The 19,747-nt window shown below is 42.3% G+C and overlaps 1 protein-coding gene across 2 annotated transcripts in view; it reads left to right on the top strand.

Annotated features, from left to right (window-relative positions):
* The window catches only part of carf (calcium responsive transcription factor), a 21,713-nt gene extending 1,966 nt beyond the window's left edge, over positions 1–19,747 (top strand). For both annotated transcript variants that reach the window (XM_088930417.1, XM_088930416.1), the window contains exons 2-15: positions 1,368–1,477; positions 2,195–2,371; positions 3,012–3,129; positions 4,198–4,327; positions 5,433–5,514; positions 7,119–7,312; positions 9,636–9,752; positions 10,938–11,081; positions 12,837–13,082; positions 14,132–14,294; positions 15,024–15,093; positions 16,028–16,140; positions 17,593–17,974; positions 19,003–19,747. In XM_088930417.1, the coding sequence (XP_088786543.1) occupies positions 1,379–1,477; positions 2,195–2,371; positions 3,012–3,129; positions 4,198–4,327; positions 5,433–5,514; positions 7,119–7,312; positions 9,636–9,752; positions 10,938–11,081; positions 12,837–13,082; positions 14,132–14,294; positions 15,024–15,093; positions 16,028–16,140; positions 17,593–17,974; positions 19,003–19,091 (2,124 nt within the window). In that variant the 5' untranslated portion in view covers positions 1,368–1,378 and the 3' untranslated portion in view covers positions 19,092–19,747. The remainder of the gene's footprint in view (positions 1–1,367; positions 1,478–2,194; positions 2,372–3,011; positions 3,130–4,197; positions 4,328–5,432; positions 5,515–7,118; positions 7,313–9,635; positions 9,753–10,937; positions 11,082–12,836; positions 13,083–14,131; positions 14,295–15,023; positions 15,094–16,027; positions 16,141–17,592; positions 17,975–19,002) is intronic.

Here is a 19,747-nt window from a genome sequence, read left to right as displayed (position 1 = left end):
TTTGCTTTAATCGAAACCAAATTGTACAAAAACCTTGCTGCAAGTATGTACTATTGATGTTTATATCCTTCCCTGTCAGGCATTGTATTAGTGTGGAATTTAATAAATATTTAATGGTCTTCAGAGATTCTCAGACTGATCAATGTGAAATTCGCATAGTTTTTCTAAATATAAAAAAGCCTGTTTCTTGTTTCAGGAAATGGCTGGATGAGATACCTGAATCAATTAACTACTAACTACCAAATGGACTAAATGAGCCAGATGTTTGTAACAGGTCTAGTGATTCTGTGAAGCTTCCAATTTGATATCAAACTGCTCCAAAAGTATTTTATCTAATGGATCACTGAATTACAATGGCACAATTGGTCATTTTTACACTCCTCAACCCAGATAAGTCTCTGACCTTTTAGTTTAAATACTCGGAATGAAGGTCCGCCAATCTCTTTAAGTTGCAAATTCGAAAGAGAATCCCAAACCTAAAATGGATGCAGAGACAACAAAACCTCACTCACGCACGTCTGAGATAAGTCTTAGCTGACAAAGAATCTTACTTTTCCAGAGGGCTTATTCACCGTCTCGGCTTACTAGCACAAAATCCTGCTTCAGCAAGTCTACACAGAATTCACAAGCTCGGATTCCTTTACTTTCCTCCTGTTAAAGGATTCTCAAGTAAATCCCGCATTCTTTCATCATGGAAGCTAAGCATGTTTTTAAACCCTGTACAGGTTTTCCGCTGTATAAACCAGTGCAGGGCAACCTTAACTAAGGTCCTGTTCGCGTTATTGGACAGCCTCAATTTCTTTTTTTTCCAGACCATTTGGGTTAGTGCAGCAGAAAGCATCCACAGCACTTAACACCGTTCGCCTCAGGATTTGTTTAGTTTGGCAACACATGCTAACTGCAACAGTTTCCAGTAGCAAGTACTGTACTTTGCTGCTGTCCGGTCATGACCTGTCCTTGCGTTGCTCAAGACCAGCACTCAGAAGAAACCCCATCACTGCTGTGCATGCATAAGATATTCAATCACCCCCCCTCCCCCCAAAAAGCAACTACTATCTCAAATTTCTGTAAAAGTCTCTTATAGATTGAGGAAACCCAGTCTTTCACAGTGGTAAAATGGCCTTTTTTTATTTTTACCTCCCTTAGTGGCGGAAGCAGTTTCCCAGTTGTCTTCCAACTGGCAGCACAAATAGAAGGAGAATATTCATCCGTGCATGCTCTCTTCTTCCTGTGCTTTTCTCCAGGACATGCTCAACCCCTCCAGCATGACCTCGAGTTTTGTGAAGTGTGTGTAGGAGCAGGGTGTGTGTGTGTGTGGTGGGGGAGGGGGGGGGACAAGGTGTGAAAGAGTGTTCATCTCTAAACAGGCTGATGGGACATGGAAGAGAATGAGCTCTGTGCGGAGAGCGGAAGTGAGCTCCTGCGAGGTGAAGACGGTGTTGCAGACGAATCGGAGTGTGAGCATCACCCCTGCCAGGTAACAGGATATCACACCCCTGGGACAGGACCTACTGGGTTGTAATTGGTATTGTAGGAAGTAGGTTGGTGTTTACTCAGTTCTTTTGAATCGCCTACCTGTCTGCAAATGTCTCTTAGTAATAATCACCTAAAACATAATTATAGGATTGGATCAGATTGTCGAGCTCTATGGCTATATGAAGCACTTGATTCGGTCGTTAAAATATTAACTGGAGAGCGTGACACCAGACACCAGCCAATCCGGCTAGAATGGCATTAACAGGTAGGATGAAGTCAAGAGAACCCAGCAAAAACCTTTATGAATTTGAAGAGACCATGCAGACTCCACACAGAAGGCACCCAAGACTGGAACTGAACCACAAGAGCTGTGAGGCAACAGCGCTAAGTCCCACTCTTGTGTATTCTAGATATTTCATGCGGTGCCATGTAATGAAACAGGGTGTCTTGTTGTCTCTGTACCTGCAGGTTTGAGCCTTTTTTAAGCCTCTATGGCCACCATCGGAGAAAACAAAATAGTGGTTGTTTTTCTACAAAACCAAGAGCTCTGAAAATCTTACCAGCAGTGCATCATTCACTACACGCACGTATACACAAATGTATAGAAATTATCACTGCTTTAGAGAAAGTGGTCATGGAAGCCACTTAAATGCAGGGTGTATCATTCCATCTATTACCCAGGATCCTAAAATCATTATTAATGTGTTTTGTCTCGCAGATGCCATGCATAAGTCCCAGCAAGCCAAGCCTGGGTCATCAGCACTTCCCAATTACTGTGCACATTTCTGAAGATTCCCAGGCATCCCAGCATCCCCCGGAACCAGCACCCCCGAATCAGGCTGACGAACTCATCATTTTTGATCAGAATGGGCGCCCAGTGCAGTACGAGCGAATGGTCAGCAGCACCCCACTCTCTCTGTCTGAATCAGTGCCAGTCAGGTTGGCTGACTAAAGCCATTCGGTTAAGACTATGAGCAAGTGACAGAAACACGTGGACGTGCATTTAAAAGGCGAGAACAGCTTCTTTACCCAAAGAAAATGGATTTTCTTTACCCAAAGAAAATTCCCAAAGGCTTGTGGGAGTCTGGAACAAGGTGTCCAGCCATGTTGTTGAAGCCCTGTTTTTTTTTTCAAGAAATGACAGGATGAGATCTTGTAGACCACCAGACCAACTAGATGGGCCTCTCATCCAGTTTATTTCTGCTTAAATTACGGTAACAAAAGCTGCTTCCTAAAGCAAAGTATTTTTTTTTCCTTGAAAAGCTTAAGGAATACTCCCTTGTTGTTTGTTCTGTTCCTGAAACCTCCTGGCAGTACTGTGCTCTCAGCACAGTTGCGCGTTTCTATTCTCTGGCCTTACTGGTGGAAATCCTGACTGTAGCATTCAGAGTAGGCTCATGTCACTGAAAGTTTCCATTCAGGCTAGGACTCAGTAAGTGCGCCTATTACCTGGTTTTCTAAGCAAACAAAACGTCTTAAAATAACAAATATAACTCCTGTGGCTTTATGGTGATTCCTGTTTTTTTTTCCCACAGATGATTTTCGCTGGCCAGTCGGAGAATGGACAGGTCTATGTGATTCCATCCAGCCAGCTGGGAGCGACACAAGTCTTACTACCTCAGGGACAACTCTTAGACATAACACATACGCCAAGTACGATCCATTTCCCCCATTCCCTTTGTGCTTATGACATCATAAACCACAAAGAGACACTACATCTGTGTTCATAGTAAGGCATGTAACAGGAAACTGAGCACACCATGCAGCTGAATAGCTGGGCTTTGACAATTCTGCAACCGCAATCGGTCTCAACCAGTTTGCATTTGTCGCCATTTATCGGCAAAGGAGGAATAACAGCTTGTTGTTGCTGACTTCCAGATGGTGATGACATATCGGGAATATGGTTCTGATTCCTGAGTCATAAACAGGGAACGGAAGACAGCAAATGTTCAAAGCGTAGGGGGATAAGTCATGAGGACTGAACTTTTGCCTCTCGTTCATTTCACTGAGATGGAAAAGGAACCCTGTCTTTTCAGTCTCGCTGAAAGACATAAGAGACCAAATTTGCTTTGAGATTTGCAGAACTGTAAAGGCAATAAGACTGACCCCAGTCATCATTTCAAATCAAGTTCAGGAAGTTGGAACGTGTGTTCTGGGTTGAAAGTGTGTTAAAAGAAACTTGGATGCTTATAATAGGAATAGCCCTACTACACCCAGGCTATGGGAATTCTCAAGACCAAGTTTTATACTGTGATAAAAGTATTTTTAAGACGGTAATGCTTAACTTGGGGCTGTATGGACCTGTTCTTGTTATATGATTTTCTTCTTAAGATCTTTTGCTTGTTTTTGTGTTTTTCCCATTTTGTAAGAAGTGGGCATTAAAGTTTTTGTTCTTTTAAGTGTGTCTTTTTGCAACCGCTGGCTGTAGCAAAAAGACTGCTACAGTTTTGGGGTTCTTTGCGATTTCTAGGAGCATCATACGGTCTGATCTAGCGGTGAATTTGAGACACACGCTCGGGCATAGATTGGTGTCCGACTTGAACTTTCTCTACGGATGGATTGATGGACATCATATTGTATAGAGGAACTTACAGTTTCTCATTCTTTCCTATCCCTTTCTTATCCATTTTCTCCTTTCTCATCCCTTCGCATTGTGAAGGAGGAATTGACCGTGCCTCCTTCTACCTAATCTTTCTCGTGTCCTGTTTAATTGCGTTTCAGATTCCTGCGAAGATAAAGTCAGCAGGGATGAATTACAGACTGTTGCACTGACAGCAATAGCAGATAGCACTAGTAACTATGTGGTACCGATGCAGCCAGTCAGCACTGTGGCTAAAAACCCAGCGCTAAGGTGGGTTTCCCCTTGTTTGAGACAGTTTTCTTTAAGTTTCCTGTTGTTTAGTAGTGCCTCCATTGAGTCTGTGCTTGGTGAAGTCTCATGAGTACTTATTGTGATTCGCGTAGTGCTAATGTGTATACATTTTGTTGTTTTCTCTTTACTTTCTATAAATATATTCTGAAAAATGTCCTCGATAAGGGTATCTTCTACGCAAATAAATAATCAGAAGCGTATTTACCATATTGGCTAAATACACTTAGCACCAGACTCTTGTATTTCAGTATTTCTTCCATTGCTGTGAATTGTAATGAGTTTTGCTCAGCTGGGTAAAGGTTTTTCCCGTAAGTGCAGTTTGAGTTCTGCAGTCCAGGCGTCATATGTTTGAGCCTGCTTGACATCACTAGGCTGCTGGGATACTGTGGCACCAAGCATTGGAATCAATTGCCTAAGGCCTTCTTGGCTCTCAGCAAAAAACAAAACCAGCAGCTCCAGTGATGTCCCAGGCATCTGCAGGTTTGCATTGACATTAATGAGTGAAGCGCTACTCCTCCAGTCAGCACTAACTTTTGATGTAAGCCAGGGAGCTTGTTGGCTTGTCGAAAGATTAAGCTTGCTCTTCTCACCAGTAGCTCTTGGGAGCCGAATTGTAACGAAACAATTGGCGATTCCCAAAAACGGTACATATGTTATAGAAAATAACGGGCAATTCGAATTTTTTAAACAAAACTCTTTCGTTGTAGTCCTATCCGCTACTCCCATGTTGTTACTACAGACTGAATTGCCTAACTACCCATACAAAGATACTAATTCATTATGTGCTCATTGAGAATTAAACAAAGTTTGATGGTGTTACACTATAGTTCATATAGACGTATACTTATGAAGCTGTTTCCTCAAACGTTTGAGAAACATTAGAATTAGCCGTGCATGGTTTCTCTGAAGCAAACAGCAGGGAGTTTTCTTGCTCTTGGCAGTAGTTCTTTCACCATTTATGCACTGGCAGTTTAAGTGGTGATATAGTTAAAACACCCTTTAAAGAAGTGTTAACATCCCCTGTCAAACAGGTGTTTCCAACCTTCATGCAGCTTTCTCCTTTGTCTTGTTATATCCTCCACAGTTCGACTGAGTGCTTCACGGTGCCTCTACAGCTGCTACCGCCCAGCACTCCTGCTTGGGCCCAGAGACTGCGGAATTGTGAGGTCAGTGTAGTGCAGGAGCTACAGACACTCTCTGAACTACTGTTCTCGCTGAGGCTGCCTTCAGGTCATACAGGCCTGGGAGAATTTAGCCATCAATCAGTGGGTTTCTGACTAGCGTACTGCTACACATCTGTTTGATTTGCAAGAACAGTGTAAGCAGCATGTCTGTTATATTTCCTAAACTGTTCACATCCCAACAAGTTCTCAGTAAAATTAATATTTAAAAATATGTCAGCGCATGGCTGCTTTCTATCGGACACTACTTGCAGCGGTGAAGTGATTTTTTTCTCTTCCAGCCATCATGCAACAGAAGTGCCTTTAGTGAAAGTTTCTCATTAAGCTGCAGAATGATTGAAGTTAGGGCTGTGCCACATTTAAATTGTTCAGAACTTGACTGTTGCCACCAGAGAGCGGCGATGAGACACTCCATATGCTACATTCTCATGAGGAAATCAAGAAATTAGCTAGACTTGTGATTAGCCACCCTATGAAAGGCATTTAGACTTATAAAAGATCTATAAAAGAGGGTTGTCTAATCCGACCCACACAAGTCTTCCTAACAGTGAGACGCCAAGATCTCAGGGTGACATCGCATTCTGAAGACAGATTTAACACTTAGAATGCCTTAGAGACTGAAATATAGATTTCCGAAATGGTTCCTGTTTCCTGCCATACCCTGACGATGTTCCCATTTTGTTCATTGTTCAATGTGTCGCCATGTAATATTCTTTTGTTTTCCCCATGAAAATCCAGTCAGGAACTTGAGCGTACTTACAACACTTACAGAGAACGGCGCGAAAAAGAAACCCAACGTACATGAACAGCAACTCCTCTCTTTCCCAGTTTAGGCTAAAATTACAAGCTCGTTGCGATCTTAGTAACGGCTGGAGTTGTGTCAGCCGCTGGTAAAACGAAGACGGTTATTTGGCGGCCTGACCACACAGATTCAACTAGGAGGCCTTCACCAGGACTCACAGTACGGTGCGTAGGCATCGTTACATCAGCCGTCTAAGCTCCTTTATAATGGGGGCAGTTTATGTGCAGATTTCCCTGGGATGCTACCAGTCAGGGGGGATCTGTTACAACGTGGTAGCAGCAGAAAGGCTTCCCAGTGAATATCGCAACCGAAAGAAACTGAACATTCTGGACACTGTTGGACATTACCATACATGACTGAGATAAAAATACTAGTCTGCTTTTTCCCACCATGTAATACAAAACAGACGACTTTCTTAGCTGTACACTTTAATGAACCCGGTGCCGGCCAGAGGAGAATAGGCTTCCCCTTTTGACTCTTGGTTCCTCTCGAGGTTTCTTCCTACTTTTATCTGAGGGAGTTGTTCCTTGCGTTGCCTGTCGCCTCAGGCTTGCTCACTGGGGGAACAGGCCCGGAAATCTGGAAAGCTGCTTAGTGACCTTGTCCATTGTAAAAAGCGCCAACAAATAAAACTGAATTGAATTGAAATGAAAGGGCTGAGCCACTGGTTCACGTATATCGCCTGGCTAGCCTTAGCTATCAAGCGCTCCGCCGCAGCCCACTCATAGATAACCACGTCGGAGGAAGAAACCCCTGGCCTGTTGTTTTTTTTTTACCGCACAACCAGAAAATCGGGGACTCGTACCGGGGCTACTGCACCAGTGAGGCGGAGCTGGAAGCAGTGCTGACCATGCACAAGCAGCAGACCCAGAGCGTGTGGGGCACCCGCCAGTCTCCCTCCCCCGCCAAGCCGGCCACCCGCCTCATGTGGAAGTCCCAGTACGTGCCCTACGACGGCATCCCCTTCGTCAACGCAGGCAGGTCCCCGTTCCTCTGCATGCCCGGTGTCTCTGAGCCACGACCCGCACGGCGCCAGGCTGCCCCCTCCTAGAGTGCAGCTTATAGCAAGGAAGTTGTCCAAATCCCCAAAAAGCACAAGATTGAAAGAAAGTGGTTAAATGTCTCAATCTGTTGCATTCCGCATTGAATGCACGGGCATTTTAACAGGTGTAGCTAACATTTCTTAGGTTTTCCTGACTCTTAACCTATTTAACACTGATACAGTGCTCATGGAGAGAACCATTCGACGCAAAATTTCCAATAACAGAATTCTTGTCAAAAAATGAAATTGTACCACAGTTGGTACATTTTGCTTGGTGTGGCAAGGCTGCTAAGTCTTTTCAGACTAATATTTCGATGCCCTGAGTTATATTTTCTGCTTAAATGAGTGTTAGGTTGCATTGAAGAAAATCTGAACCCTAACCCTAACTGCCCAAACCCGTAGCTAGGGTTAGGGTTAGTATTACTAAAAACCATAGAGGATGTTTGATGGCATGGCTGTGTTTTAGGACAGAAGGGAATTTCAGGAAAAGTGATAGTTTAATGTTCTCTGCACTTTTTTTTTCTTGCATATATGTCTCTATATGCTGCTTTGCCCTAAATGGGGATGTTATCCAAATCCCCGAAAAGCACAAGCTTGAAAGAAAGTGGTTAAATGTCTCAATCTGTTGCATTCAGCATTGAATGCACTGGCATTTTAACAGGTGTAGCTAAAATTTCTTGGGTTTTCCTGACTCTTAACCTATTTAACACTGATACCATGCTCATGGAGAGTACCATTCGACGCAAAATTTCCAATAACAGAATTCTTGTCAAAAAATGAAATTGTACCACAGTTGGTACATTTAGCTTGGTGTGGCAAGGCTGCTAAGTCTTTTCAGACTAATATTTTGATGCCCTGAGTTATATTTTCTACTTAAATGAGTATAAGAAGTCAGCTTTTGTTTGCTGTTGGACATGAAGAAAAAGATCTTCAACCCAGGTTTGACTGGGTTATGGGAAACCTAACATAAGAGTGTATTGTAGCCCCAAAAAACTCTTGACCCCACTGCAGTCATAAATATTCCCATCTCATTTGTTTTTAACATGTATCAGACAGAGTTCACGTAGGGATCTGTGTCAGCATGTGTGGGCTGCCAAGAAACAGGTAAAGGTTTATTCTCATGCTGAAGAGACACACCGTTTCGGCAGGTGACACGCCTAAAGAGAGCTCCGCAACAAGAGATCTATAGTTACCAGTATTGCTCACTTACTCTGCTTAGTAGGTGAGCGATGCACTGACCAGCTTTGGGATTCCCTGTCTGGTTTGAATGTTACAGATTGTATGCCGATTATCGTAAGAAACTGCAACAAAGTTCCCATCAGGAAAATGAACTGAAAATGACAAGTTATATTATGTGGAGGCTGGTAAGATGGAGTGATCAGGGATTACCTGGATCATGGCAGACTGTTTGGCTGTAAATTTGTGACAAATTTGAAATTGCTGGCTGACCATATTGTGATCGACGGAGTACTGACTTAGTCCAGCCTCCAAACTACTAATGACACAAGAGTATTGATAAGCAGGATGTTGGTTCCTTTCTGTGTTTTTCCTTCTTGATTTTCACTTGGCTTCACGTTCAGCAAGTCAAGTTTCTAAGCAGATGATTCTGCCCATATGCAAGAATCAAAGTCATTTGAGCTTGTGATGCTGCCCAAAACACTTTCCTATCCAAAATCAGTCTAGTTGATTTTTCTAAAAACATTTCTGTATATTTCTTGTCGCTCAGTATGTGCATTGAAATGTATTGAAAATGCAACCAATGAGCATTAGAAACACTAGCATTTGTTGTGTTTTTAATGCCTCTCAGTAGATGTAAAAAACTGGAACATTCAATCCCTTCACAACACGAAGAGATAGGAATTGTTTTCACCCAGAAGATCATGAAATCTACTTTTTTTTCTTTTTTGAGGTGCTTTCCACCTCAAGGTTTGACTGAGTTGTCTAGAAATGCAAAGTCTGATTCCATACAAACCGAATGTTTTTCCTGTGAGCTGGGACAAACACCCTTTTATGTTTTCACTCTGTTTCCTTTTTAAAACTAACCAGTCAGTAGTTCATGTCAAACGTTTAGTTAAAAGAAAGAAAATTGTGTGCGCCTTCTAACAAAACCTATACTTTTTTGTACATTTGAAATGCTTAGCCTTTGTGCAGTATACATGCAGTTGTTAGGGATTAATGGGAGCTCATGATTTCTGTATTCACTCTGGGCAAAGGAGTCTGTTCATACCGTGCTTTTTCTGTTAATGTTGGCCGTACAGGCAGCAGGGCGATTGTGATGGAGTGCCAGTATGGCCCAAGACGAAAAGGAGTCCAATCCAAGAAGACTGGTGAAAATGAGATTATCTTAAACCAGCAGTACAAGGCTACTTGTCCAGCTAGGTAAAGTGCAAAATCCCCCAACTATATCCAAATAACAGTTACATTTAAAAATGTGGCATAGGTGCTTTATCATAAATATCCTTGTTAAAAGAAAAACCAACAAACCCTTAAGTTCTCACAATTTTGTGTGTTTATACAACTGAATGGGAAAGACTCTATTACATAGTATCTTCTTATAATGAGCCGCATGCAAAAGCGTTTTATTGTCCTGTTAAAATGGAGGGCACAGAGCACTAACAGCTCAGGTGCAGTAGTCTGCTCATTTCTTTGACATTTTGAATTGTTCTGCTCTTGCATAAATGGCTGTCCTTATTTATGCAGAAATTCGTGTGCCAGTCTACTGTAATGTACGCTATTTATATACTGAATCCTGATAGATTTCCAATTTTTGTACAAAAGGAAGCATTTTAACTTTACGGATATGAAAAGAGGAACAAATGATGTTGGTGAACAGGAACGCTTGACCAGATCTGGTTGGTAAACACATTGAATTTGCTACTGCAACACCTCCTGTTAGCACCTTACCTGAATTTTTAAAGATTCCAATCAGTGTGCATTAAAGATTGTGAAATGGTGGGGTAATTCAATCACAGTTAAAGTTTGTATAAGGTAAGAAAACCCTAGTGAAGGCTTTGAGGTGCTTCCTGGTGTTACTTACAGTACCTGTCCTCTGTAACTCCTTATTGTGTCTAAGACTTCGGCACAGCTATACTGTGATTTTACGACTGCTGGTACAGTAAATATTTCTAGGACAGTTCAAAATCTTGTCATTTACATCAAATCATTGAAAATTTTCAAGGATTTCAGTTCATAGTAAACTCTATATTAAAAAAGAGAAAAGGCAGAAGAATCGGCAGTTTAAAGGTGACAAAAATATTTGACATTTGCTCTTATTTTTTTGATAATGATAATTCTAACAACAATCGAGGCCAGTGTATTCTACTGCACCATCCCACTTCAGTGTATTCTTTTGTCTTCTTTTTATTTTGTCGAAGGGTGCTCTGCTATGTCATTTGCCTCTTACTTTTAAATAAAAATCACTTCACGAAAGGTAGAAAGTAGAAAAGGCAAAAATCCCCAAAAACCTAAGTAAGAGTAAAAGGCCTTTTCTGTTTTCTTCATTGCCTTACACTGCACTGGTAAAACTTCAGTGACTGATGGGTTTTTCCCATGCTTGTCTCCCAGGATTTACATTAAAAAGGTCAGGAAGTTTCCAGAATACAGAGTGCCCACAGACCCCAAGGTGGACAAGAAGATCGTAAGGCAGGAGCAGGAGAAAGCGTTTTTCAATCTGAAGAAGAGCCTGTGGGAGACCAGCGGTGTATTGAGGTACAGTATTTGTATTTATTTCTGTTGGCATGAGTGTCACCAGGTAATACAATTCTACATTATCCTTTAATGCTCCTTGTTCCATTTTCTCCTGGAGACAAAAAAATTGATTAACAGGCAAAGATGGTGACTCGCCAGCACTCCCTAGTTCTTCTCCTGCTTTTCACCAAGGCTGCTGCTGGAAGAGGTATTAGTGGGGCCAGTAGGGGGTGCTCACCACTCGTTCTGTGTGGATCCTAATGCCCCTATATAGTGACGGGGACACTATACTGTAAAAAAAAAAGGTGCCATCCTTCGGATGAGACATTAAACCGAGGTCCTGACTCATTGTGGTCATTAAAAATCCCAGGGTTTTTATTGAAAAGAGTAGGGGTGTAACCCCGGCGTCCTGGCCAAATTTCCCATTGGCCTTACCAATCATGGCCTCATAATTATCCCCCTCTATGAATTGGCTTCATCACTCTGTTCTCCTCCCCACTGAGAGCTGGTGTGTGGTGAGTGTACTGGCGCACTATGACTACCGTTGCATCATCCAGGTGGGGCTGCACATTGGTGGTGGTAGTGGGATTCCCCATTACCTGTAAAGCGCTTTGAGTGGAGTGTCCAGAAAAACACTATATAAGTGTAAGCAATTATTATTAATTTGGAATTGCCAGCTATTGTGCTCTTCTTTACTCCCAACCAGGGTCTTGATACCAAATAGTTACGGCGGGCACTGTGCGCAGAGCCTACAAAAACTAAGGGAACTATGAAACAAATGTGGACCTTGAGTTTTTTATTTTTCTGATAACACAGTTCTCTTCTTGAATTTATTTGGACATTATGTAGCAAGGAGAGCCTATCCGGAAAAAAAAAAATCTGTCCATCCGTTTTCTAACTGCTTCTTCCAATTCGTGGTTGCGGAGCCTGTCCCAGCAAGCAATGATCACAAGGCAGGATACACCCTGGACAGGACGCCAGTCCATCACAGAGCAGACAGACACAATAGGTATACAGTACATACCTATAGCCCCTGCGGGACTGGGCTCTTTGAGACCAGGGATGAAGACCCTTGACTAAATATTTGAATGGATTTGGGGAGTCTGTGTATAGCACTAAATTTTAGGTAACCTTTCTAGATTCCCTTTAATCCTTTACCACCATAAATGGGCTCTGAGTTTTTATAGGTTTCTCATGGATTTCCTTGTCTTTTATTTTATACTTTGTTTTGCATACATATTAGCTTTGCTTTGCCATGGTTTCACAGTCTGTAAATAATTCACTGTGCCTGTCTGAGCTTTACCGGGATTGTACTCAACTTATCTTTAAGGTCACAAGAGCATGGAAATTCTCAAGGAAACGAAGACGTATTTCAAGTCAGAATCTTTGCATGTTAGAAGAAAAAAACAGAAATTGGAAACAGAATAAGAATTTGTGTTTCTGATTCTTTTTTTTTTATTCTTTTAAATGCGATAAATGCAGATAATGATTTTGTGACAAACTGAGGGAGGGAAGCACGACCACATCACCATAGTTCAGCTTTGAACTTCTCAGCCTTTTAAAGATTAACTTTTATTTTTTCCATTTTCATCTTGCCATTTGGTTTTCAACTTTACATTTAAAAATAAGACTTCTCGGCCAGTAGAAGAGTAAACAAACACAGACCCAAAAAGTATAAGATTTAGGTTCCTCGTGTAGTTAAATGGATTAACTCGTTTGAGCTGTGGAGAACCTGGAAGCTGTTGAAACGCAATGGGAGCTCCACCCTCTCTTTAGGTATTATGTCCAGCTACCGACCCAGAAAGCCCACCTGTACCACAACATGGATGCCCCCTACCTCCCCCTGCCCGCTGGCCAGGTCTCCCTGCCGGAGGAGGAGGACCAGGAGGAAGAGGAGGTGGACGCTGCAGCCGAGGACCCCAGCTGCCTGCCCTCTCGTCTGCACCCACAGGTGGCGGAGAAGATCTGCGAGCTAGTTTCTCAGGGAATCCACCAGGTCTACACAGTCCGAAAACAGCTCAGGTATCCCTGCGCTCATCTGCTTTCCTCCCCCACATTTACAGTTTCGAGTACAGCATGTGCGTCTCTCGTTCCTTAAGGACTTCCGAGTTCCTCCGTAGAGAAGGATCAGTGTGGTCTTGAGATTGAAGTGAACTGGAAAAAGGCTAGAGCTTCAGAGCCGAGGAGAGTGAAACCACAGCACAAAGCTTCAACGTGTGCTTGCATCACTGCACACTCGACACTGATCTTGAGTCAAGAGAGCCAAGGACCGCTCCAGATCCAAGTGTGGCGCTGTCTGTGTTTACCTTCAAGAATGCAGCTTTTTACTATGCAGGGGTGGACACAGAAAAGCAGCCGTTTTGTGACTTAGCTTGAAAAAGACTTCTGTGTTTTTCACCCAATCCATCCAGCCTTCCATTTTCTAACTGCTTTATCCAAGGGTCATGGGGGAGCTGGAGTTTATCCCAGCAAGCAACAGGACCATGGCAGGTTAAAACCCTGGATGAGACGCCAGTCCATCACAGGCAGACATAAACACACACACACACACACACACACACACACACACCAGCATGACCACAAAATAGCTGTTCCATGATTGGAATTCTGTCTATAATAATGCTGCCCCAAACAGTTTACATCGTCCTTTGAATTACACAGTCCCATTCATTCATTGGTACCTCAAAGTACTACAGATGATTAACATATTTACCAATGAAGGGTGTATATACTGTAAATATGCAATGTAGCAAATAGTCACAGGCAATAGCATTGACCCTCTTCATTTGAAAAAATGTCATTCACTCACTTATTTAATGAAACATTCCCTATGAAAGTGTACTTGTTTATCTGTAATCAGAACTCTTATATAACATGCAGTAGAAGCAAAGATACCAGGTGAATTGACAAAGTTCAGATTTGGGATGTTGAGCAAGTACAGTACCTACTCCCTGCAGTAAAAAACATTATTGTATTGCCAAAAGTATTCATGGCCATGGGTAAAAAGGAACTGTAGACATGTTCTGTAGACGTGAGTGGACACTAATCGGATCTGCATTCCTTTTTTTTAGGAAGTTTGTGGAGCGGGAGATGTTTAAACCAGATGACGTGCCGGAAAGACACAATCTGTGCTACTTCCCCACAGTTAATGACATCAAGAACCACATTCATGAGGCCCAGAAGGCTTTGCAGCAGGGAGGGAGTGACTACACCTCTAACAATTCAGAGACAAGGGTATGCCTTGAGAGACCAGCATAGCCACACCTGAAAATACAATGTGAAGGGTCTGTCATCTGATAGACGCTACTACAGAATACACTGTGGCTTCCTTTACAGTACAGTAACAATTTCTGGGCCCAGATATACAGTATGATTTAGAACTACCATTAACATTTATTTCACAAGAGCACATATGAATACTTGTACTGTAAGGGTGGGGAAATGTTGAATCTCTTTATACTAACAAAAAAGTCACACAGTCCCAAAAAACATAAAATACAGTAACACTAGTATCATTTGCACTCAAAATAATTTTTTAATTTGCACAATAAATAACTCAAGGAATTGATTTGGATGTTTATAGGTATATATACTTTTCAGCATTAATTAAGGAAAACTCTTCAAACTGTATAAGCATTTTATATAAAGCCAACAAAATAGTGATGTCTCCCTTCACTCAAGCTAACAAAATTAAATATGTGTGTTTTCATACAAATCAGCTTTTCTATTTAGAAATTTACTTCCCTGTTATGTTTCACAACAGCACATTCATGTTAATGCTATATGTTTCACTGCTTTTACCTGACACAAGAGACAAATAATCTTACTTTTAAACATTTAAACCAATCTGAAAGGGTATCTCAGACAGGCTCTCAGTATAACATCCCATCTCCGAGACTGAACCTCCTGCTGTAAAATAAATCAGTAAGTAAATGTCCTTGTTCCTTTGCTTTTCTCTTCCAGTGGACAGTAGCCAGCGAAAACCCACTGACGGAGACAGTGACCTTGACACTGGCTCCAACACCAGTCGAAGGTAATCTTTGGCATGGTCATTTGTATCATTAAATGGGTCTGGCATGTTCCGTAAAACTGCTCTTCCCAGTGTCCTTACAGATCGTGCCTCTGGGATCAGTACATGTGTGTGATGGAGCAGTGAAAGGACCAGGCTGGGGAATGCATGTGTAGAATCTTGCTGTGTTAGTCAAATGCACGTTTTCCCATGTGCAGTACATCTCCACTCCACTTCCCAGATCTGGTGCCTGTAAGGTATCTGATGCTTGCTTTGCTAGCAAAGCCTTTATTTCAAGGAGAACTGCAATGCTATTTTTCTATTTCGGGGTTAGAAAGAATCACCATTGATGAGTGCATTTCAAAACACAATAAATGTAAAATGTCACAGTAATTCGTAAAACCTCCAATTCACATCACTGACAGACAAAATGCAATGGCCTGAATCATTAAACTGGTCCAGGGATTGAAGACCAGTGTCACCTCTAAACTGTGCTGCCAGGGCTTGACCAGGAGAATCAATGGGTGGGTGAAGTGATAAATAGTGCATCTAATTTCTCAATTGGCAGGTTTCTAATGTCTTCAACAGCGAATTGTCCAGGAGTAGGTTCAATTACAGGGATGTCGCATGATGTGAAACGAGTCATTTTAAGCATTCTGCAGTGTAAAAAAAATGTAGTTTCCATTATGGCCCATCTCCAAGACAAAGCATTAATGACAAACAGGCATCCTTGAACAGCGTGATTTGTCTGTGTGAGTATGCTGTACTGTGGGTACTGGGCTATAAGAAACTGTAAAAGTCTAGGTCTCCTCTCATTTCACTGTTAGGCTCCAGTTGTCTGGCACAGACTTCATTGTTCCAGTACCTTAATAAGTGACTTCATTCTGTAAGTGGTGTGATAAACAGCTGGTAGTGAGGTGCTTTGGTGGTGATTCTGTCCGTGACTGGTGTTCTGCAGGGAGCTCACAGAAGGCTGGGGCTCTGGAAGGCAGTGATACACTCTCCCCAGAAGCAGTGCAGCTCTTCAGCTCTCTCACCTCCCTGCAACCGAAGATTTTTGCCCAGCTGCAAGTAAGTGCCTTTCCTGCCTGCAAGCACAATACTCCTAGATCAACCTGGGTCATCACCCTCCAGCTGTGGAAATGAAACTCCTGTGTACCTGCAGATTGAACTTTATATTCTACTCCTACGTGTAAGACAGCAGGAGCTGAATATGTCATGCTTGTCACATTTTACTTTGAGGATATATAAACAAGTACATGGAGTTTGTATTGCAGACTACAGCTTGCGAAACCAACTGCTGTTGGAGTTTCGCTCAAATGAGATATTTAGGTTTCTCTTGGATGAATTAGAATGAATTCTAATTCTGGATTTTATATACAAGAACAAACGTGAACATTCTTATGCTGTCCTTCATTACAAGAATTTCAGGCGGCTTAGGTAAAGTAGGAATGAAAACAGATTGCAAAAGGAAGCTTACGTGTTATCTTTCAAAGAAATGTTGATTTCTGTTCATTGACACAAAGTGGTTGATTGCTCTTTAGCTTCACATTTGTCTTTCTGTCGAAGGATGTTGAATTCTGTTCAAATGTGTATCTCAGACACAGAGAATGTTCCCAGCAGTTGCTTATCCATTCTGAATTCTCACCTTTAACAAAGGCACAAAGGGAGGTTCCATACGTTCATGAAGAAACAAAACTCTTTAATATTTCCAAAGAAAATCAAAATCCTAAATTTCAATTTAAAGGAAATACTGGATTAATTACAGCACTGGACCCGTGTGGCTGCTCTCAGAAAGTTAAGATCTGACCCCTGTGGAACTCTCTCTGCTACTCAAAACTGGATGTCTATGGTTAAATACAGTACCAAACACTCTAGAGCTATGTCACCAATTTTGTACCACATTTGAATGGTAAAACCTTTAGCACATTAGTGGCCATCAGCTTGCCTGGAATGTTTTCTAGGCAGCTCTAAAACAACTTTTTTCAGCAGGTATAAAGACTATAGTTACCACTCCCTTTGTGAGTCAAGTCAGGAATGGCTAATGTTGGGTCATTGAAGTCTGGATTTTCTGCTGTTTTCACAGATTATCCTTAAAGTACTTAATGGGTCAGGTTTTTTTGTGAGCTTTATTTCACACAAAAAACATTTCACAATAAGTACACACTCTAACAAATTATTAAACATACATCAAATAAGAACTTTCGAAATCAGGTGATTGTCCATTATCAATCAGCGCACGTGGATGATGGGCCGGATTTGCACCACGAAAGAGTCCCTCCAAGCCCTACCGCTTGCTTTTGTCCATGCCACTTCCCTGTCCCGGCTCTGAAACTGCAGTCCTTGATCGATCAGTTTACCTGCTCAGAACGGGATTACCGCCTGTTTTTGAAAAGCAGTCAGGTCAAAGTGATCATTGAGGCTTGCTGGGTTACGTCTGTTGGTTATTCCTGTTTGAGAAGTGATTGCTCAGAATCCATGCAGTCCAGATGTCTTGTCAGCGTGACTCTTTTGTGTGCACAGGGAATTCAACTCCAATCCGCCTTAGGCTCTGGTGATGGGGCGCCTTCGCTACTGACCATGACCCCCCAGCCTCACTCTACCCCCGTCTGCCCTGTCCCAGAGCTCCTGGACACTGCCTGCGCCCCCGTCCCCACCCCTCAGCCCCTGATACTCAGCCCCGCGCCGTTCCTCCAGCCCAGCGCCCCCAGCCCGGCCGAGAGCATGCCCACCCCCTCTGCCCTGGTTAACGTGTCCCTCCCTGAGTCCGCGCTGCTGGGCCTGGGCCAGCTGGTGACCGTGTCGGCCCTGGGGGAGTGCGCCGCGGAGGGAGGCCTGCACCAGATCCTGCTGGAGGACGTGCAGACCATCCCCGTGCACATCGTGGGAGAGCCGGCAGGGCTGGGTGAGCTGTGCTTTCAGTCTTCACAGGAAAGTGTCTCCCAGCCTGTACCGCAGTACTGAATTTCACAGTCACGACCTGGGCGTGATGTCCTCCGCCAAAGTCCTATTATTTAGAATAATTCTACTTCACTGTATGATTTGTATAATTCAGCCTCTCGCCTTCACATGTTGTGGTTATACCTCTGTCTGGATCTATCCTTTTGACAAATCTTCAAAAAATCCCCAAGTGCCGTTTGATCTTTTACCCCTCACTGCATTATTTGGCTGGATTTCCAGTTTACATTCACAGCTAATAGTACTGCCATGACATGTAACTCTGGCATTGCTGTAGCATTTGTACAAAACAGCATATTGGCAGTGTACACAGTGTCAGGGAGTAGTACAGAGGTATAGAATACAGCAGGACATAATGTACTACAACACAGCATGATACAGTGCAGTATGGCATATATTAGCTTCTTCGCTTTCCTTTGTAGACAAAAAACATCCCTCCCTCTGGATTAAACAATGTCATGTGTATTCTTATCTTCTACAAGAATTAAAACCTGAATGCAGAGTCTGTTCCCTTGCTGTCCCCCAGTTTCTCTCAGGCAGAAAATAATTGTACTGAAAGCTGTAGCTTGTTTTCCTTCTACCTTCATCCTTGAGGGATGGGAACTTTATGAGAGTCGGAGACGTGTATGAATTGTGTTCTCAATTCACAGCCTTAAAGAGGCTGTAACTGATGACATTTTTACAACTTGCTTAAAGACATTTAATCATCTTTCCACGACATCTTTTCCCTGTAGCTTTTGATGTGTTGTCTAGAGTGTATTTCTGTTAGCTTTACTCTTGAGTTTACGTGGTTCATTTGGCTTTTTTCTACTTTGTTGGACAATTCTGCTACTGTATAGTGCCTTGCGGCTCTTGAAATGCTGTTAGATAAAATTATTATATTACTAAATCAAAGATCTAGGACAGGAAACAACAATGCTGTGTGACAGACGCTCTTAACCACTCTGTCTATTTCTGTTTTTTGTATTACATCAGCTGCAAACAATCCAGTCTCCCTGAGCCAAGTGAAAGAGGAGTCTGAAGAGAATAACATTTCAGAAGGTGTAAGCTCTTCTTTTGACTGATCACTCACTATCCTGATTTCACCTGGCCAGATCTCTCCCTAATACTGGGGCAAAAGGATATCCCGATCTTTGCACTTGAACACTTCAGAGGCAAGGTTTTGCTTCTGACTCTTCAACCAAGACAGGAGCCTACAGACTATGGAGTCATGTCTTCAAAAAAAAATAATGGTTATATGTACAGAGGGATTAAAACCCAACTATGCAAGATATTTTTTTTATTTTTTTATTGTCCATTGGTTTCACTCTCCGGTATCCCATGACTGTATGCTCCTAGCAATCACAGCGGAAAAACTGTTTCTCTCATCTTTTGTGATTTAATGACTTTGACTTTTCAAAGTTTGCATCTGCATTCACAGAAGGATTTTTAAATTATTGTTGTATTTATCATCTTGTGAAATTATTTCCTCTTAACTCAAACAGAACAAGACCTATGAAGTACTGTACTAGGTTCAGCAGATGGCTTGTCAGTCAAGGACAAAATAGGTCCCATTGCAGATGGGGAGTAGATTGAATGTTTCTGTTGAATCAGTTGAATGACAAACACCACTGGTACATTGGGAATGACACAAGAGCCAACACTTGCTATGGATATTAAGTTATATTACACAATGTTGGTTGGTTAATAATGACATTTAATTAAAGGTTGTTCACATGTC

The sequence above is a fragment of the Atractosteus spatula genome, chromosome 13 (genome assembly GCF_055471065.1).
Source record: "Atractosteus spatula isolate fAtrSpa1 chromosome 13, fAtrSpa1.hap1, whole genome shotgun sequence".
NCBI lineage: Eukaryota > Metazoa > Chordata > Actinopteri > Semionotiformes > Lepisosteidae > Atractosteus > Atractosteus spatula.
This window is presented reverse-complemented; position numbering and strand designations above follow the sequence as displayed.